Below are 21,841 nucleotides of genomic sequence, written 5' to 3' on the forward strand. Positions count from 1 at the left end.
GTCACATTTGGCTTGAGAAGACCAGATGTGCCATAAGCAAATAAGCAACCCAGATAACATTGAAATAAGTTATTATCCAAACCTAGACTTTAATACAAAACATCCACTTACACCAAAAAGCTAGTAAAACTGTTGCTCCTCCAACGAATCTCTTATATTCTTGTGTGGAGTTACTGATCACCAACGACCATCAAACAAGAAGTTAAACACAAAGCCAGAATTGCAGTATTACGTGCAGGCATAGCCAAGGATTAACCAAAATGCAAACGTCAAGCCATAATACTACAGCTGAACAAAATTTCCATATGGCTACAACAGAAATCCCACCAAAAATAAGGCTTCATTCTAATATAATAGACCAACGTAAGCCATCATGGAACATGCAAGGAATGAGTTTATCCTCCAAAAAGGGGGCTCCACAAATGCAAAAGGAGTGAAGCCAACCCAATCAGCGCTTTTGGTTGAGATAATGGGGGAACATCTAAATGTCTATGTGTGTAGGGAGCGTGCATGAGAGAGAATGAGCTATGCTGTTCAGATGGAGCTTGAGTGTTAGAAGAGAAGATCAACCTTTCCCAAACCATTGTCTTCCTTCTTAAGCCAGCTTTCCCCAATTTTGTACCCTGGAACTACAACTTCCAGAACTCCCAGTTAACAGCCATGGGAGCTGTAGTCGTAGGCCCGCAGGTTCAAAAACAACTATTAACCACAATGCCTGGCTGGGTTCACATAATGTGTCAAGCCATAAACAAACTACATTTAGAGTCCATGTGATTGTGCAAACCCGGTGATAGAATTCCAGTTGCTGACCTACTATTCTGGCTAAGAGTTTCCAGAATCATAGTTCCAATGTCTGAGGGCATGAGGCTCAGGCAGATAATCTCAGATAGTTCCATCACCCTGTTGGACCTGGAAAACTTCTCAAAGGGCAATTTATGACACTAACCCAGCCTTTCTCAACCTTTTGACCCTGGAGGAACCCTTGAAATACTTTTCAGGCCTCGGGGTACCCTTGCACATTCAGGCTCAAATAGAGGCCAGAAGTTACAAAATTATTATATTTGTTTCATGGGTAGGCCTGTAGATGTGCACTAACAGTGTTCTTAAATAAAAATAAAGAATGAAACTTAGCTCTTTAATCTGAAGTTGTCTGAATTTGAAATAATTTTTTAAATAAATCGTGATCTCCCAGGGTACCCCTAGTGTCCTCTCGCGGACCCCTGCGGTGCCACAGAACCCTGATTGAGAAAAGAGAAAAGCTACCCAGTTGGCAGAAGATGGCATGAAATCCACATTAGGCCCACACAGAGCTGCTTGGCCAGATCAGGAATTTCAGGAACAGAAAGAGAAACCAGAGGAAAAGTGAGAGTTATGTGTACACTGACAGGAAGGCACCCAATCCAAAGTTCACACCTGTTGGGAGTCATCAAATCTTCACAGGGAAGAAACAGAAGCTGAGAACTGATTCTGCCTGAGGCGGCCTGAGGCTTTAGCAGGACATGGAGTGATTTCTAGGTGGGAGGGAGGAAGTGGGTGGTGGGAAAGATGATCCAGGCTTCCCTGCCAATTAAGCCCACTGGCCAAAGCACTCAGCAGATGTTCTACAGAGGCCTCCTGTGACAGTTGCAGAACTTATTTAGAGACGCTCCATCAGAAACACTCCTGTACAAAGTCAGATCCTAAGCTCAGTATCATCTATATTGACTTTTCCCAATCTGGGGCCTTCCAGATGCACGGAGCTGCATTTCCCATCATCTTCAGTCAACATCAGGATCAGGGAGAAGAACCTGTTCTCCTTTACCTGCCACTGAACTATTTTTTCCAGCAGCCCCCAGCCAGTGGGGCCAACTGTGACAGAAGCTAGGAGCTGCAATTCAGGAACATCTGTAGGATTACAGGTTCTCAGCCAGGAGCTAGAATGGAAACATACCCAATACTCCAACCTGTAAGGAAGTCTAGATGTAGTTATAATATAGGGGACTGAGAAAAAAAAAGGGTAGGGCTGAAAGATCACAACCAAGACCAATGTTACTATTATCTCTACTCTTAAATTGCCACAAGACTTTGGATTGCTTCTACTGCAACTCATCATCTCTGATTCAGCCTAGGAATTTTAATGCTTGAAATGAGAGTTAACTCATATAGGACGCAAAACCATGGCTTATTTGACTGTTTGTTTCATAAACCATAACTGGCCAGATTCCCACACCATTCTAAACCAAAACCCAGCAAGTTCTGTTATGTTTTCCCAGACTGTGTGAACCCATTCTGAAACCTCTATGGCAAAAGAGTAACAGCTGGAAACGCCCCCAGCCTTCAATTACCAGATGACCATTATGCAACTGATTACCAGGCTTAGAAGAGGAACAACACTAGTATTTTTCACAGGGGCCAGCAATAAGCAAGGTAAGGGAGTCAACACTCTACCTGATCACACAGGTAATGTGATTCCTTGAGCAATGTTACAGTGCTGCCCTAGCTCCTTAGTATCATACTAAGAGAGTTTTGGCCCCAAAGATCTTGGTCTACCACACTCTCCAGCTCATCTGTCTCACATAACAAACCACCTCAACAGCCCAGCCCTGCATCTAATAATTAGCTAATATTTCATGCACGCATAAGTTTCTTTGGTACAGAGAATTTGATATGCATTATCTGATGGCTATCTTAGCAACAACTCTGTCATGCATCTTTCCCAGATGTGCTGGACCAGAAGCTGGAATAATGGATACTGGAGTCCAATAGATTCAAAATGCAAGCCTGGGAAAAATGGAATTTTATTGCTTCCTGTGTTCTTGATGAGAGAACTTAAAAACCACCACCACCACCAAAGGGCTGCTTATAGCTAAGTATCCCCCGCAAGTCCTACTATGCTGCTTCGTCGTGACTAGGACTATTCCAGGAAGGGATGAGTGAAGAACATCAGGAGTATACACCAAGAATATACCGTCCGGTAGGGTCACCAAAACTGTGACGGTCAAGCTAGCTGTCCACCTAAAGAAAGCAGGCACCTATATTGGGCAGCAGCAGTTGAGAAGCTGGAGGCAGATGATTAGTTTAGTGTCTGTGACAAAAGCATCACTTCATACTGCATACCATACCTAGTTGGACCGTGTGCTGGGCAACAGAAATGGAACAGGAGAACAAGTTACTTTTTAGTCTTATTTATATTACTTATTACTGTAATTTTATATTGTGTATTTTATTCATTGTATGATTGTTGTTTTAATTGATTACTGTAAACCGCCCAGAGTCCCCGGAAAGGGAGGAGATAGGCGGGGACAAATTGGATAAATCAATAAATAAAATACGTTATCAGTGCTTGCCAATGATCTATTTATTGCTAACATAGCCTTCGAACAATCAAAATGACACATATTTATATGGACGTCACCAGATGGAGCTCACAGAAGTAAAATAAACTATATTATTGGTACCAGGAAGTAGAAGAGCTCAGTTATAGCTGTGTGAGGGAACAGATGGAACAGATCACAAACCACTCATGTACAACTTCCAAGCTCAAGTGGAAAAACAAAACTGAGCAGTTTCCACAATAAAATCTTGAGCATACATCCACCATTTTCAAGAATACTAGGGATCTCTTTGAAATCTTAAACTTCACTCACAAGGAACCAAAGGAACTGTGGAATGAAATCAAGGAAGTTGTTAAGGATGATTGTGAAAAGATACTAAGACCAAGAAACAGAAGAAAGCAAACTGGAAGTCAGAACAGATGGTGGACATTTTTGAGAAGAGAAAACAAAGCTATGAAAGACCAAGATCTTAGGAAGGAATTTCAGAAAGCTGTTAGAAGAGACAAGAAACAGCATTACAACAATATCTGTACGGACACTGAAGATGGAAACAGACACAGAAAAACAAGAAAAGTCTTCGAAAACCCTTTTTCAACTCAAAAGGAGGTTCCAACCTGGTATGCTCAAGGATGCCAGTGGACAACATTGATTCAAAAAAAGATCAAAGATTGAAGGAGCATACTGAAATTCTGTACAGTAGACATGTCAACATCCAAGATACCTTAGAACAGTGTTTCTGAACCTTGGCAACTTTAAGGTGTGTGGACCTCAACTCCCAGCAGGCTGGGGAATTCTGGGAGTTGAAGTCCACACATCTTCAAGTTGCCAAGGTTGAGAAACACTAATTATCAGAAGATGAAGTTAGATCAACATTCTGATGATTACCGAACTGAAAGCTACAGAAACTGATGGAACCTCTACAGAAATACAGCAAGCCATTGAAAAACCAGTAAAGATTCTAACCAAACTATGCTGGCAAATATGAAGAATGACACAAGGCCTAATAGATTGGAAGAGGTTTGTCTACATACCAATGCTAAAAGAAAGTGACATAACAAAGTTTGCACACTATCACACAATATCCTTAATTGCACATGCTAATAACATAATGCTCAGGATAATGCCAATTAGAGCCCTACATGGAAAGGGAAAATACTAGATGTTCAGACTGAGTTTGGAAAAGGCCAAGGAACAAGAGACGTTGCTGATGGATGCTGGGAAGCCAAAGACTACCAAAAAGAAGTGAAAGTGTGCTTCCCTGACTATAGAAAGCCCTTGACCATGACAAGCTGCACATCATCTTTAGAAAATGGGAATGCCAGAACACATCATGGTCCTCATGCGAAACCTATACACAGTCCAGGAAGCCACAGTCCAGGCAGAACATGGTGAAACAGACCGGCTCCAGGTTGGCAAGAGTGAGACACGGTTGTATGCTCTGTCCTTATTTGTTCAACCCAGATGCTGAATATATACTGAAGGAGGCGAGATTGGAAGAAGATGAGTGTGGTTTTAAAACTGGAGGAAGAACCATCAATAACCTGTGCTACGCTGATGACATTACACTGATAGCTGATAATGCAAAGGATCAGCAAGCTCTAGTAATGAAAGTCAAGGAACACAGTGAAAAATTGGGACAATTAAATGGAAAGAAGGTGTACTGAAAGGTACACCAACCAACTTTAGAATCTGACATTGGAGATACTGAAATGATGGGGAGATTTTGCCTTCTAGGACTGACTGCCAACAGTAAAGGAACAAGCAGTCAAGTCACCCCACAGTTTAGCACTTGATAGGGCAGCAACAAAAGCCTTGATAAGTGCAGATAATGGTTTATCCTGTGACATTCTATGAAAGTGAAAGTTGGACTTCGAAGAAGCAGGATAGAAAGAATACTGACTCTTTTGAACTTTGGTTTGAAGGCTCTTGAGAATACCATGGGTAGACCAGAAAACAAACAAGTGGAGCATAGAACAAATCAGTCCAGAGTCTCACTCAGTTCATAAATGATTAGGGTCAAATTATTTTATTTTGGACACATTATGCAAAGAACTACTGTAGCTCCCATGAGAAGTCCATAATTCTGGGAAAGGTGGAAGGAAAGAGAAGAAGAGGATGACCAGCAGCGAGGTGGATAGACTTAACTACAGCTTAAATAAATGCATCACTGGGGGAACCTGAAGAGCCAGGTTGTGGCCTGATCAACCTGGAGAATGTGGTCTGTGTGGTCCCTGAGAGTTGACACTGGCTTGATGGCACATCACCAATAGTTAAGAACAGGGAATATGATTGGCATGCTAGTGAAAAGGAAGTTACTTTTTTTTTAATCTGTATATGTACATTTAGACTAGTCTCTCCTCCTTGAATTTCTGGTTCATTATGCTTATAGATTGTTTAATGAAGAAACTGGGATAGCATATAGCTTTATTCCAAATATTCCCTGCAAACACCCCTGAGTCACATTATGGCTTACAGTTATATCCAAACCAGGCTAGTAATTGGGTTCTCACCTCACATTGATCCACTGTTTCTTAAACAACCAGAGTTAAATTTTCAGATGAGTAAAGAAATAATGGCTTGTTTAATCCCTGGTTTCTTTTCTTGTACTGTTTAACCAATACCTTGGTTATAGGTTTGGGAGGGCACCAGATAATGCCAGGAAATCACAAACCACACTTCCCAATTGAGCATCACTCTATATGCCAATTATAATTAGTACACCAATGACAAAGTGTCATTCAAACTGTGTTTTTCCTCTTAAATGACTATACCAATCCCCATTTGCACATCACAAAAGAACCCACATCATGGCTTAGCACAGTTGTGAATGCAATTGTGAGAAACTAGAGTTACTGAAAAGGAAGAAAAAAAATGCAGCTAAAGCATAGTTATTTCTAAACACCATAAACACACATCATGAAAATCCATCATGTGATTTGTTTGGTTTTGGTTTAATTAATTGGTTTAATTAATCATTTTGGTTTACAAACCACAGTTTAGGGTTTAGTGTATTCTATAATCTCAATCGTTGCCTAGTCAAACCATGGCTTAGTGTCGCACAGGAACTTAGCCATTAACAGCAGTTCTGGCATTTTAGATAAGATCCTTCCCAGCTCTATTGGAGTTAAAGGTAAAGGTAAAGGTTTCCCTTGACATTAAGTCCAGTCGTGTCCGACTCTAGGGGGCGGTGCTCATCTCCGTTTCAAAGCCGAAGAGCCGGCGTTTGTCCGTAGACACTTCCGTGGTCAGGTGGCCGGCATGACTACACGGAACGCCGTTACCTGCCCGCCGAAGCGGTTAATCTACTCACATTGGCATGTTTTCGAACTGCTAGGTTGGCAGGAGCTGGGACTAGCAACGGGAGCTCACCCCGCCATGCGGATTCGAACCGCCGACCTTCCGATCGGCAAGCTCAGCAGCTCAGCAGTTTAACCTGCAGCGCCACCGCGTCCCTTCTATTGCAGTTGCCAAGGATTAAACCCAAGACCTTTCTGCAAGCAGGGTCTCTGCTTTGCCACTAGGTATGGTCCCTCCTAGAACCTTTGAGCCAGCTATTCTCACTGGGTAGCTATTCTTAATCCAGAAGCAACTTGCAGCTGCAAAATGCAGGTATTTCTCAGCCCCTCTCTCCAAACAGCATATTAAAACAGGCTGCCAAAACGAAACAGCAGTGGCTGGATCATGTGCCACAGCACATAAGCACCTAAGAGTGTAGCAAGAGAAAAGTTCATCTGGTTGTTAAACCTGCAATAAGGCTGAAGTCCCCATTCAGAGAGACCGTGCATCTTTTCCGGCAGCCAACACATTAGCTCTACCTAGTTCACACAACACGCTAAGATAAGTGACTTAATTACATTTGGCTTAGAATAGTTCAGTTCTTGGATGTGTAGCTTAATATGTTCGGTAAACTCAGTCACTATGGTTTGTAAGCCATGGTTTGTTGCACAGCACAATAAACCCAGTTTGTCACTGGGTTCACACACTACGCCAAGCCATGCTTTCACAAGAATCATGAGACTAGGTGGCATTCAAATGTTGATGAATAAGATTCTTGAATAAATCACAGTAGGCTGGGAGGCCAAAATCAAGCCAACAGCATTATTGCTTAATACAAGATGTAACCCTAGAGTTGATTAAACTACCTGCTTCCAAGGAGGCTGCCTGACATTCTGCTCCATGAGTTACTGTTTTACATTGGGTTTCTCCCAGGTCAAGTCTTTCAGATCAACAACTTAGGTAGAAACCCATAAATTACATTCTTCTGAAGATAAAGCATCTTTACTTTCAAAGAAACTGTGAGAACCTGGTGTCCTGCCAGCTATGGATGGACTTGAACCTCTACAATCCTCAGCCAACATGGCTAATAGCCAAATATGATGGAAGCTGAAATACAACAGCATGTGAAAAGCCATGTTTTCTTCATCCCTATTTTAAATAAAAAGTTTCCACCATCCATTTTCTGGAATAATGCCATCCAGGATCTTATAATGACTCTATACCTCCACAATCAGCAGTACTACGCTCCTAAAAATAAGCTGGGAATTCATTAGAAAGCAACTGTCATTATATCTTACTTGTTAGCTTTCTTAGAACATCTGGATGGTCATTGCAGAAAAGCAGAAGATAGTCCACCCAGACCTTGGCCTCCTCCAGCATGCCTCAAGACCCTGTTCTGGTTCACTATGTGAACTGCCTTCCATTTTGATGTTCTTCTGAGGTCCCAATATAGCTTCATTCCAAAATATAGTGGGAATGTCAGGGTGACCTGTCCTTTGTCCTTGGCAAATCCAGGCTGAGGACAGTTCATCCTGAGACCAGGCAGTCCTTGCCACTTGCCCAATGATTTTTAGGGTGTTAGCAGCCTCCTTAATTCTTAATGAAGTGGGGAGAAGCCTAGTTTAGATGTTTGGTAAACTAGAGAATCATAGCCAAGACTGAAAACTACCTGTTCTTTGTCTTTCGTTCTTCTTTCATCAAACCAAGCTCAAGGTTCCTGCATTCTGGAACACCCTCGCCATCCCATAATGCCATTTCAACAAATGTCACCCTCATCTGCTAGACTAGGTATAGGCCTAGGTGTGGCTTTTGACTCGTGCACATTAGGATCCCAGAAAGACAAAAGATGTTTGGAGGATGGAAGGGGAGGAGGAAAAGCTCGGATAGTCAGAAATGTAAATAGATCCACAGGTAAAGGGTGGATCCATTTCTTCATATGGCCTCTAGTGGATGGCACTGTGGGCTTAAAATTCTTCTCCTTTGTATTTAGAAATAAGCTTCCTTCCCTGGTCTTTCAAATGTGGTTTTTATAGCTAAGGCTGAATTACAAATTCCTGCAGTAACAAAAAGGGGAAGCAAAGACCAAGGAAAGTTGAGACAGTCCTGAGAATCACATCTTTCAGCATTCAGTATCGGACACTTCCCTATGTCCCTCTTCTCTCCCCCCACCAGCATGAACTCGCAAAGGACAACTGGTTCGCCCCCAACCCAGATTTCCACAAGGTGGTCCAAGACTCTCAAACTATTTGGATAAGGCACTTAACTGCAGGAGGACACATCAGTGGTCTTCACCCAGCATCTTAAGCCATGGTTGGGTGAATAACCCCCACTGGCTGGCTTCACCCAAAAGGCTAACCATAAACTAGGGTTTTATAAGCTGTTATGGTTGGGTTCCTGGAACAATGAGCCAGAAACAAGCCAGCTCGGTGGAGGCTCAGCAGATTCTGTCAACCTGATGGTTGACTAGGTTGAAGCATTATGCCAAGCAATGGCTTGCTGGTGGTTTGAGAACAAACTACAATGGGATGGGGTGACCCCACACATTTACCCCAAACCAAATAAAGTACATTGTGGCTTAGTGCCTTGTGTGAACCAGGCCACTGTTTCTGGATCTGGCCCTGTAAGTACAGCGAAGACTGGCCACCACCGGCTCCCCCATACTCAATCCCCCAGAGGAAGAATTAGTGACAGTTACCAACAGAGAGGCAGGAAAAAAGGGAAAAAAGAGAAATTACCGGCAGTTTTCCCGTGGAGGCCGATCGCATGGTTTTGATCTCAGGTCCATGGGGGGTGGCATAAAGGCAACTGCCTCGAGGGAACGGAGCGACCACCGCAGTTTGGGGGTACACCTGAGCGAAATAGGCTGCGGGGAGAGCTCGCACCGGAGGCCCTGCGAGGCCGGCGACCACCAGCTCCGCAGAGCTGCCGACAGACATGCTTTTCTTTTGTGACTGGGGGGGGACGAGGGAAGGCGCCCCTCGGCTGGGGGCGGAAGGCCCTGCTTTGGGAACTCTCAGCATGGCCTTCCTGCAAGAGGCCAAGAACAAGCAGGAAGATCTTGCAACTCCAGCAACGCGGCTCGGGACCGGCCTGGAGAGGTTCGGTGGGAAAAGTCCTCCTAGCCATTTAAAACTGCCATTGGGGGCCTACCGAGGATCGGCTCCTCCGGTACTTTTCAGAGCGGGGGGCGAAAAAAAGAGGAAAAAGAAGTCCCAAGCGAAAACGCCGCGAGGTTACAGCGTGGGAGGGTTCCTTCACACAGCCCGGGTCTTCTCCTCCACGCGCGTCTCCAAAGGCTCTTTTTGCTTGAAAGAGCGAGCCATCGGGTCACTCGTTATTCCCTCGGCCCCCCCTTCCCCGCCCGCCGTTTCTAAGCGCGCACGTTGGGCGCGGAAACCCCAAAACGGAAAGCACCCCGAGGTTTGCGCTTGGCCTTTCCAGAGGGGACTTTCCCGGGAGTTCGGCTGCAAAGTTGCAACCCGGCCAGGCGCATTCCCTGCCTCTGCCCGCCACCCGCACCTCTGTCGAAGCTTTTGTGGCTGGGGGACGCGGGGGCGGGAAATGCAGCCGTCGGATGGAAAACAAAAGCTCCGGGGGCCTTTTGCAAAATGCCCGGGGACGGGGCACGGGGGGCTGGAGGTTTCGCTCCGGCGAGCCCTGCCCTCCGATCTCCGCTCCGAGTGCCTAGATCGCGGGGCTGCAAGGCTTTGGAAGAACCGACCAGGCGGGGATCGAGCATCCAGCCCGGGCCCTGAATCCGCTTGGGGCCCTGCTGGAGCCTTTCATGGAGTTCCTCCAACTTGCAATGCTCCGTGGGGCTCCCGGCTGGGCTGCTGCAAGTTTTCCGGGCGCTGCCAAAGCCGCCGGGAGCAAGGATGGATCTGGATTGGAGCAAGAAAGAACCCGATGGCTGCCCAGCCCTTTCTCTTTCCGTTCCTCCTTCACTCGCTTTTTTTTTTTAAGCGCCAAACTACGTGCCGCGAAATTCGGATCTCCCGCGGAAAAGCTCGCGCGCTCATTGGCCCGCGCAACACCAGCGCGTCCCCGCCCACCGGATTTGATACATTTTGTACAGCGAGGAGCGAGACCGGAGGTTCGGCTCTTAAAGGGGAAGCGCAGCGTGGCCCCGGCGCCGCACGAGGCTCCAATGGGCCTCCGCCTTCGTCGCCCCCCGCCCTTCAGGGGGCGTGGGCGGAGCCAGGCAAATACTGACCCTGGGTTGGCCTTCCTCGCACGCCTTTCTGCTCTGTCGCTTAAAGCAGCCGGCGGGGGAAGCAGAGGAGCCTGGCGCTGGTGGTTCCTTCGGGCGGTGACCCGGTTAAGGAGATGGCGTGGGGTGGCAGCGGGCGGCTCCGGCGGCGGGAGTCCATGTCCCGGGGGGCGCGGGGGTTTGTCGCTTCTTGCGAACGGCGCAAGCTGCGCCTTTGGTCATCCTAGGGCCTTGGAACAAAGAAGGAGCTGGCGGGGGCAATGCTTGACTGCATTCACACAGCATGCTAAAATGCAGAAAACCAACCAGACGTAGGCTAGAAACAACGCAGCCTAGTGTGAATGCACTTACTCGGCCCTTCGGCGATCTGTTTAAGGATACGGTGGGTTTCAGCCTAAAGCAAAAATATTGCTTATCGTCTCTCGACCCAGTTGAATTGCTGGACCCAGTTATATGCAAAATTGCATTTTTTTTTTTAAATCCGTTCAACCGTGTCTGATTCTCCGAGACTGCCTGGACAAGTCACTGCAGTTTTCTTGGCAAGGTTTTTCAGAAGTGGTTTGTCATTCCCTCCTTCCTAGGGCTGAGAGAGGGACTGGCCCAAGGCCACTCAGCTGGCTTTGTGCCCAAGGCAGGACTAGAACTCACCATCTCCCGGTTTCTAGCCTGGTGTGTTAACTACTACATCAAACTGGCTCTCAAAATTGCAAATAGTTGCTATTATTTGCTGTACCTTTTGGGTGGTGTGTATTCAGTGGAGGCTGAGGAGACAACTCTCCAACTGTCCATTTGGCTGTGTTCACACAACACATTTATCCTGGTTACTGAATTAACCATTTAGAGAACATGGTAAGTCAGAAAGGATGGATGATGTGCCATGGAGTCATTTCTGATTCCTAGGGACCACATAGATTTAAGATAGAAAGGATACACCAGAGTTAAAAGTACACTGTGCTAATGCCACTACTTTCACTATTAAGTGTGTTGTCTGAATACAGTCTTGCCTCTCCATATACTCTGCCAAAATCCCCCTTTATCATTGCAAGTGCTTGAAAAGGGGAGCTCTATTGATCATCTTTGCAAGGGGAAGAGCGCTGATGGATGATGTTGAAATTCATTTATTTTATGTACATGGCCGCCTTTCTCAAATACATGACCCTGGGAGGCTAACAACAAATAAAAACAGGATAAAACAACCCATTTTTAAAAAAATCAATTGCAAGGAAATAGCTGCCCAGAACATTCACAACATTGAAATCGACCTTGAGATGGGCTCACCCATACTGACACATTCAGCATCTGAAGGGAATCTGCTTAAGAACAGCACAGATTCATCAGGGTTTGTTCCTTCTGCTGCTAAAGGGCCTCTATAGACGAGTGTATAAAACACTGACCCAGCTAACTCTGGGTCAGTGTTTATAATATTTTATAAACACTGTTATAAATAGTTATAATATTTTAACTCTAGCTTGAATAATCCATGTTTGGTTTGCACAACTATTACACTGTAAATCATTCGCAAGCCACAGTGTCTGGATTCATATACTATGCCAACTTTAAACCACATTATGGCTTAGTGCAAATGCGTAAACCCAGTTCAAGATGAGTCAAAAACCTGGAGATGATACAGACCACATTTTAGCTCCTGAGCTCAATTTTTTTCTCCATGAACTTCTCTAATGCCCTTGGAGCCCTTCTCAGGTGACTCCTGCAGCCCACGTTAGGACCATTCATTCTACTACCTTATCCTACAATAAGGGTGGGGATTTGGATGAATTGGTACACCTCTGGATGATGTGGAATAGCATTAAAGGCATTTTGTGCCATGGAGGAAATTAATTCTCTCCCTAGGGCAAGGATGCACTTCTACTGATAGACTTCATCCAGCAGTTCCTTAATTGGAAAAGGTTCCTGGGCATGGTGCCATGCAGATCAAAACAAGGTGACCACTTTTAGAAACAGTGCATGCAGGAGTCCACAGTGCACATTTGACACAAAAAAAATAGGCACAGCTTTGACTGCACCATTATGGCTGCCATCTTGACTTTTTTAACCACGAGCTGCAGACACCTGTGTGTATTGTGCGCATGTTTTGCAAAGCACTTCAAAGGGATGCTTTGCAACAGCCCTAAGCACCAATCCTCCAAGCATTATGTAGCCAGATTTGACTCCTCTCCCTGGTCCAAAAAATGGTGCTGGCTGGGGAATTCTGGGAGTTGAAGTCCACACATCTTAAAGTTGCCAAGTTTGAGAAACACTGATCTAAAGGAACTTGACAAACATCACAGGCTAAAATGACAATGCCGCCCTCTGCTGGTTGTATATAGATTAGAATATTTGCATCAGAAGCTGCAGGATCTGCTGCTTTTCCTATTCTGGTCAAGACAGAAAAGGGTATGTTTATATTTTTATCCCCTATCCTCATAGGCTCTCAGCTGTACCCATACAGGATGAATTTACACATTGTAGCAAGCCAAGCTTTAACCATTCTTAACCACAGCATCATGAATAAGCCACAACTGATCATAAGCCAAAACCAAAGAAGGTTCCATATGGCTTTGTAAGAGCACTGGGTCTGGGCTACAAAAATTCAGCGAATCACTACACCCAAAGAGAAAGGAGTTTTGTCCTGAGACTTGTACCCCAGGGATGACAGGCCTAGCTTAATGAAATGTGTTCATCCAGCTAAAGTGCTGGTTTGAACTCAAGTGTGTGTGTGTGTGTGTGTGTTAATCTAAGATCCTCAGTACCCATGGCCTCCAAAGGGCTTGGGCACAGCTTCCTGTGACTGCCAAAACCTGTTACCAAAATGTCATTTTAAAGTGAGGGAATGGAAAAATAATTAAAAGCATGATCGGAGAGAAATTGTATGATGTGGAATAATTTTTTTATCTATCAATTGTGCCCAATTATTGGAGACTGCCTGGACTAGTCCCTGGAGTTTTCTTGGCAAGATTTTCAGAAGTGGTTTGCCATTGCTTTCTTCCTATGGCTGAGAGAAAGTGACTGGCCCAGGGCCAACCAGCTGGCTGTGTGCCTAAGGTGGGACTAGAACTCACCATCTCCCAGTTTCTAGCCTGGTGCCTTAACCACTACACCAAACTGTCTCTCTATCTGGAATAATAATTACAAGTAAATCGAACTAAATCCAATTTTAGTTTTGCCCTGACCTCACTCCCTTCTTTTTGGAATATGGCATCCAGCACACCATGTCAAAGCCAAATACAGATTTCAGCCTCAGAAAATTATAATTTAGCCAATGAAGTGCTTCAGACATGGAATCCCTTAATTACTCTGTGTATCCCTACATAGACTTCCAGTGCGCTTATGGTTATTGGTCTTCTTCCATGATGGCCCTCAAATTCTTTAAGAGGTCACCCTGTCCCCCTGCTCCTGCTTCCCCCACTTTTCAGTGAGAGGCAAAGAACATCTTTTTCTTTGATGCCTTTGAAGATTGCTTATTATTTTTTTTAAAACCCCCAAGTGAATTGATAGCTTAAGAGCATCTAGTTATGTTTATCCCTTATGTTCATAAAATGTTGTTGCTGTCCTTATTTGATACTTTTTATGGAATTTTTCCTGCTGTTTTATTGTTCTGTTTTTATAATAAATGTATCATCCAAAATCTTTAGCTATTATGGCAATTTGCAGGTTAGTCAGATAAAGCAAAGCAATAAAATAAAATTGAAATAATACAATAAATTGAGGTCTTTGTTACAGATGTGTCTCTTCTTAAACTCCAGCTTTTCCAGGATACTGTAGGTAGTAAGAAATAAATTACATTAGTTCAAAAGCTTTTAAGAGTCTAAGTGGATCTCACAGGCTAATACATTTAATCTATTTCATCTAAATGACCTAACTTCTAAATAGCTGCAGAAATATATTTCCTAATATCAACTTGCCCACGATTTGAACTCTCCAGAGAAAACTCCATCTAATTTGGATACTCATTTTTGAGTAATCCTATTTTGAAGTAATTTAAGCTTCTTTCACTAGATCTGGATGCCAGCTAATTAAAGAAGAGTGAAAATCTCAAATGATGTGATTGAAAGATGCCTTTAATAGCACATGTAAACTGATGCCAATGAATTGGAATATAATCTGAGAACCTTTCCTAAATTGTTTGCTGATCTTAAGAGATAAACGCTGACCCCATTTGCACCATATACTTAATCTATTTACTGACTTACCTCATTTTGGTGTTTGCACAAGGAATTGAATCATAAACTTAACTAGAAGGGCTGGGTTAAAATAACACCATAAGCCACAGAACCCAGCCAAGATTAAAATTAAGCAAGCTTCATGCATGGACAAATGCAACTGGCAGGACTTTGATCTTTACGCAAAGATGTCTGGATTGTGAGGATCTTTAGTGATACTCTGTCAACGTGTATACATACTATATACATATATGCAGACACACACCGATATACACAACTAAATATAAAACATTTAAATCTAAAAGCTTTACCTTGGTTGCCCAATGCTGCTGGATTGCCTGCTATCTGGGGGGAAGAAAACAGAAAAGATAAATGATTTGGCCATTCTGATTTTGAACGAAATCATATTTCATATAAAGTTCCAGGGACTTACTGATTTCTCTTGTGATGATTCTTGTCTGTGCTACCTCCAAACTGGGGAAGAAATAAGAAAGTACAACCTAAGTGGGAAATAGGATTTTAAATAATATAAAGAGTCTGTGCAGCACACTTCTAACATCTTACCATGTTGTCTCGGTGCCTCTGGCTTTGATCTGTAGGGTCACTAGAGCCGGTAGGCTAGAGGGCGGAGAAAGAACAGAGAGAGTAGAAATGTGTGGCCAATTCCGATTTGGAATAAGATTAATGTATTTCCTACAAGGGTGAGTAGATACTCAGCTTGGTGGCTGCATGATGACTTTTGGCCTGACCTGAGAGTGCAGAGGACATAGGCATGGATTTTCTGACATCACTCATACGGACATGGCTGAAAAGTTGAATCCTTTCTTGTATTTTTCAGATGGGTGAGAGGGTAAAATCAGTTCTTTAAGCTTTGCAGGGGCTTGTGGTACCCAGTTTGCTCATCAGCTATGCCCCCCAATGGAAAAATTGGCCCTCTTTGAAAGGATGCAATATGTACCTTATGCTACAGACAACACATGGGCCAAGGGTTGCCAAGGCCAGTTCTAGAGTCTTACCACACTCAGCCTATGCTTTTTGCCATGCTCCGTAAGGCTTTCAGTCTAAAGAATGACAGAAAAGAAGAAAATAAAAATCAAGTGATGGTTCTGATCTAGGCATAGCATGTAATTTCAAACTTCCACTGTGAGTTTTCTGTGGCACAAGAACCAAGCTATTTAATTCTGCTTGACAGTTACATAACCAAAAGTAAGCATCCCACTGACCAGAATTAGTGTAGCATGGTGGGTACTCTGTCATGCCGTACATGGCCTTTCTACAGCCAGCAGAGTTGGACAGGAACTGGACCATAACACGTTCTAGTAGAACAAGCCTTAGTTTGTTTACCACCGGGGAAACAATTCAGCCTCCATGCAGGTAGCCAAGCCTGCTTTCCAGGAAATTGAATTTGCTGCTAGAAGCAAGTATTCTCCTTCTCCAATGACCAACAGTTGGAAGCTTTACCAAGAGAGATCCTAACTTGAAATAAGGAGGAATTTCCTGACCATGACAGCTATTAAGCAATGGAACAGCCTGCCTCCTAGAGTTGTGGGTACTCCATCACACTGGAATTTTTCAAAGGTTGGACAGCCATTTGTCTGAGGATTCCTGCCATGGGCAGGAGATTGGACTAGAAGACATGGAACTCCCTCTTCCATTCTCCCCGCCCCCAGCAACAATTCTGTGAGGTAGGCTTGAGCTCAGAGGTAGTAACTGACCTAAAATCACCCTAAGAGCTTCCATGGCTGAGGACTTGAACTTGGATCCTCCTAGGCTTAGTCTAACTCGTTAAACAGCCACCCATGAGTGCTGACCCATAATCTGAAGTGGCACAGTAGGGACTCACAACGGTCATTCATAAGCATGGACTAAAGAAGGGTGTTTGGATAACTAATCACTGTTAGGTCATTGAAGATACCACCAAATAAATGAACGACAAAAGAGTGAAAATAAGCAGCACTAATCCAGGCCCATTTTCAGTGGGAAATCAATGGATGCAAATGTGTTAACCAGGTGAATGCATATTTAAAAATAAAACTCTCCCTTAGGCCTCCCAAAAAATGGGTGTGTGTATGTGTTTGAAAATGCTAGTTTCACATCCACCTATAATATCGTTGTAACTCATTCTTCACTCCCTTAAGCCCCCAAAAAGAATAATAGTAAAGAAAATGCAGCCTCTGAGCAAACACAATGTTTTCTGTTCTGTGTCTGGAAGAAGTATGGGCAACTTGTGGCCCACACCTGATTCTTAGGCCCACCGCCCCCAGTATCTCCCAGGCAACACAGAGATCACAGTGCTGAAATTTAATGGCCAATTTTTAAAGATGAATATGGATGCATTATTTTAGGGATCACTTTCAAAATGGCAAAAATCACCAACAAACACCTGCCTCTACACAGCCACAAATGTAGCCTTACATCTGGGGACTTCTCTGCATTGCTGGAGGATGTTCTGTAATCCTTAGAAGGTTTGAAAAAAAGTGGGTCCCCAGATTTTTTTTTTTTAAACTTCTTTACTCCTCCCATATAGTCTTACCTCACTTGACTGAGGTCTGGTATCTTGGTTAACAGTTCCTCCAAGCTAACAGACAAAGGAGAAAGACAGAGAAAAAATGGTGAGTAAGGAAACTGAGTTGGTGAAGGATACCTGTTACATCCTAATTGTGTTAGAGGAGCCCTTTATAAACACCTCTCCCCACTCCCTATACTCAGTATGGAAGAGAGAGTGGGGATTGTGGCCAAAACCCCCTCCCTGGAGATCGCCATATCCACAGATCCCACCACTCCTAAGCAGAAAGGCAATGCCAAATGCCTTGTGCTTGTGCCTACTCTTCTTCAAACATGGCACAAGCATATGGAATGAAGGAGCAAGCTTGTCATGAACAATCTGGCTTCCTCTCTGTTACACACCAAAGTATGCCTCAAAACCACAAAACCTAAAAGCAACAGAGCCTATGGAGTGGGCAATGTTATTTTATTCTCTCAGGATCCTTCCCTCCCTCTCTCTCTCTCTCTCTCTCTCTTGCTCTTTTTTTAAAAAATGGATTTAGCAGTAGAATAGGCATGGAATCCAGGCAAGTGTTGGGTAATGGTCAGTGTGGTAATTTCCAAAAATCAGCATGGATTTTTCGAAAACATATTGTGCCAGGCTAATACTATCTGTTATTTCTCTTTTTTTGGTTGAATAACTTCCTTAATAAATTGTGGAAATGCTGTAGACCAGTGTTTCTCAACCTTGGCAACTTTAAGATCTTGACTTCAGCAAAAAATTGGATGAAGTACTCCATGGTATTCCTAATTTGTAAGTTGTCTCCCATCCAGGTATTGAGCAGGTTGGACTCTGCTTAGCCTTTCTGAGATTAGCCAAATTCTACTAGGTACTGCCACCTGCTGTAACAGTTATATATACCTTATGTGTGCAAATGTATATAAGCTCCTCCTCCTCCTCCTCTTTCTCTTTTTCAGCCAATGGTTTTCCTAGTATTCCACCATCTTTTTGTTTTTGTTGTTGTTGTTGTTGTTTCTTATCTTGGACAGTTGCACCTCAACTAAGATACATTAAAACCTCTGCCAATTTCAAAACCCTCCCTCAAACATGAGTAAGAGGAGCCAAGTGGCATTAAGTAATTTGGAGAATATAGATCAGTCTTTCTCAACCTTTTGACCCTGGAGGAACCCTTGAAAGATTTTTCAGGCCTCGGGGAACCCCTGCACATTCAGGCTCAAAGAGAGGCCAGAAGTTGAAACATTATTATGACTAAAATCTTTTGCCACTTAGATTTTATTATATTTTTATTTTATTGTATTGTTGTATTGAAATGGTTTTAAATTTTAACTGCATCTCATTGTAAACCGCCCAGAGTCCCCCATGAGGTGGAGATGGGCGGTGAATAAATTTATAAACAAACAAATAAATAAAACTAGTTGTCGTTTATTCGTTCAGTCGCTTCCAACTCTTCGTGACTTCATGGACTAGCCCACGCCAGAGCTTCCTGTTATGTTAATTAATCTTATTAACAGAGGTCTTGGCTAATGTTGCAGTGACTGAAACTGATGAATATACCAACTTGCACATCACAAATAGAGCAAAAATATTTCTTCAGATTTAAGAGTAGCTTACTTTCCACCTCTCTACATTAGCACCATTCATCCTATAATTTAATTCAGAAAAAAAGTATTTCCCATTTCAAAACCTGAAAAGAAAATATTTTATCTTATTTGAATTCCAAAGCAGAAAAGAATAAAGAGAAAGAGAGATTGAGATTCCTATGATCTGGTTTTGTAGTTTATTCATTCAGTTGCTTCCAACTCTTCGTGACTTCATGGACCAGCCCACGCCAGAGCTTCCTGTCGGTCGTCAACACCCCCAGCTCCCCCAGGGACGAGTCCGTCACCTCTAGAATATCATCCATCCATCTTGCCCTTGGTCGGCCCCTCTTCCTTTTGCCTTCCACTCTCCCTAGCATCAGCATCTTCTCCAGGGTGTCCTGTCTTCTCATTATGTGGCCAAAGTATTTCAGTTTTGCCTTTAATATCATTCCCTCAAGTGAACAGTCTGGCTTTATTTCCTGGAGTATGGACTGGTTTGATCTTCTTGCAGTCCAAGGCACTCTCAGAATTTTCCTCCAACACCACAGTTCAAAAGCATCTATCTTCCTTCTCTCAGCCTTCCTTATGGTCCAGCTCTCGCAGCCATATGTTACTACAGGGAACACCATTGCTTTAACTATGCGGACCTTTGTTGTCAGTGTGATGTCTCTGCTCTTAACTATTTTATTGAGATTTGTCATTGCTCTTCTCCCAAGGATTAAGCGTCTTCTGATTTCCTGACTGTAGTCAGCATCTGCAGTAATCTTTGCACCTAGAAATACAAAGTCTTTCACTGCCTCTACATTTTCTCCCTCTATTTGCCAGTTATCAATCAAGCTGGTTGCCTTAAAAATGATTGCATTTGTTTCATGGGTAGGCCTGTATATATGCATGAACAGTGTTCTGAAACTGGAGATAAAGAATGAAACTGACCTCTTGAATGTGAAGTTGCCCAAATTTGAAATATTTTTTAAAATAAATCGTGGTCTCCCAGGAACCCCTAGTGACCTCTCACGGAACCCTCGGGTGCCACGGAACCCTGGCTGAGAAACCCTGGCATAGATTGGATATGTGTGTGGATATGTGCCTATTGATGGACAGACAGATAGACATATTGCTACTATCATCTTACCATAGTTGATTGACGAGTCTGAAACTTTCCTGAAGTGCTTCCTGTGACCTACAAAAGCAAAGAAACCAAGAAAGTATCGAGCATGACAATAAGACTATTGCTGTGTTATGGATCAGATATAAACCTAACAGCTGCATGAGCCCAACATGCTATACTTAGCTTTAACCCTGGGTACATTTTTAGCGGGTTAACGCATTGCATAAACCCAGGCCATTGGGTTCATTTACAGTTTAATGCATTGTGCATAATGCTTTGTAAAACAGATTAATTTTCTAACCAGGTTACATGCACTGTATAAGATCAGACAAATATGAGAGTAGAAGGAAACAGGAGAGAAAAGAGGAGGGATATTCAAGTACAAGTATGTGCTTATGTCTTTATGAAGATGGCATCCTCTGTATCAGAACTAAGGATGATGGGAATTATCATCCAACACATCTAAAAGGCACCAGATTAGGATGGCAGATGCAAAGGAAGGCAAATGAGAAGTTTTCTCCTTTGCACCTTCCCCTCTGTCAACCATATATGGGAGAATGCTTTCAATCCATGTCTTATGATTTTTGGCACATGTCTGTAAAGCAGAGGTGCCTATCTGGAGAATCTCCATGTGAGTCCCTGAGAGCCAGTGTGATGCAGTTAGACTAGAAGCGAGGAGACCCAGGTTCTAGTCAGCCTCAACCATGGAAACTCATGAGTGACTTTAGACCGGTCAATCTCTTTCAGTTCAACCTATTTCACAGGGTTGTTATGGGAGGGGAGAGCACTATGTAAGCCACCTTGAGCTCCTCAAAAAAAGATAGCCTATAAATCTAGAGGAGGAGGAGGAGGAGGCCCCTCCTCAATCAAAAACCCTGGGTAAGGCTCTCAGAGTCTCTCCAAAGCCCAAGAACAGCCTTTTATTCATAAAAGACTTTGTGAATCAATGCTCGGTGTTCTCAAGTTTGAGTCAAATTCAAAAAGTTGAAAAATCCCTGTGTCATCATGAACATCCATGGAATAGTGTCTATTCTGAGAGACTACACTTCCCTCAGATCTAAGCATGGTAGGTCTTTCCCACAAAGATTGAAGGGAGAGTCTCTTCATGAAAGTCTTACCATGGTCTTCTGATGTTTGTCAAATTCTACTGGCTAGAGAAGGGAGAAACAATGCAGATGAAGTTGACAAATGGCTAAGAAGAAGGACACAGATACAAATGAGACTTTTCTGGAAGGGTTGGGTAGATGGGTGAATCTAGGTCTCAGATGCTACTTCCCATTTCACCTCTTTTATACATTTCCTAGGTTCTAGGTTTACATTCAGTCTCTCCAAAATCCATTCATCCATCCATCCAAAAAGTTGACATCTTCTAATCTGCTGGGTCACCATGCTTCATTGGGCTTTTTGCAGGAGGAAGACCAATAGGAGGAAGGCAGAAATAGTCTGAAAGTCAGTTCTACAAGACTCCTACCAAAGTTTGTCAGTGGGCTTTTCTTGCAGACGTGTCCAGATGCAAGGTAGGAAGACCAGAGAATACAAGATGTCAGGACATAATCATCATTACCCCTATGAGTTCTCAGGCTCTCCATATACTGTTTGGTGAACAAGACCAGGTAAGACCTTATGCTCACTAAGCATGTGCAGAGTCTCAGAGTCCTGCGCACTTCCCCATCTCCTTTTGCAACTC

The 21,841-nt window shown here is 43.5% G+C and overlaps 1 protein-coding gene and 1 long non-coding RNA gene across 2 annotated transcripts in view; both read right to left on the minus strand.

Annotated features, from left to right (window-relative positions):
- The window catches only part of E2F2 (E2F transcription factor 2), a 39,427-nt gene extending 28,894 nt beyond the window's left edge, over positions 1-10,533 (minus strand). Inside the window, exon 1 of the mRNA XM_063312229.1 lies at positions 9,326-10,533. Within this exon, the coding sequence (XP_063168299.1) occupies positions 9,326-9,610 (285 nt within the window). The 5' untranslated portion in view covers positions 9,611-10,533. The remainder of the gene's footprint in view (positions 1-9,325) is intronic.
- Positions 10,534-14,468: 3,935 nt separating this feature from the next.
- On the minus strand, positions 14,469-21,792 carry LOC134503482 (uncharacterized). Its single transcript, XR_010068552.1, has 8 exons — positions 21,626-21,792; positions 21,273-21,305; positions 20,179-20,226; positions 17,494-17,538; positions 15,525-15,578; positions 15,394-15,434; positions 15,272-15,305; positions 14,469-14,556 (listed from the first exon to the last, which is right to left on the minus strand). It is a non-coding gene; the product is annotated as an uncharacterized LOC134503482 (long non-coding RNA).
- Between the last annotated feature and the right edge of the window lie 49 nt (positions 21,793-21,841).

Source organism: Candoia aspera, chromosome 10 (genome assembly GCF_035149785.1).
Source record: "Candoia aspera isolate rCanAsp1 chromosome 10, rCanAsp1.hap2, whole genome shotgun sequence".
Taxonomy (NCBI): domain Eukaryota; kingdom Metazoa; phylum Chordata; class Lepidosauria; order Squamata; family Boidae; genus Candoia; species Candoia aspera.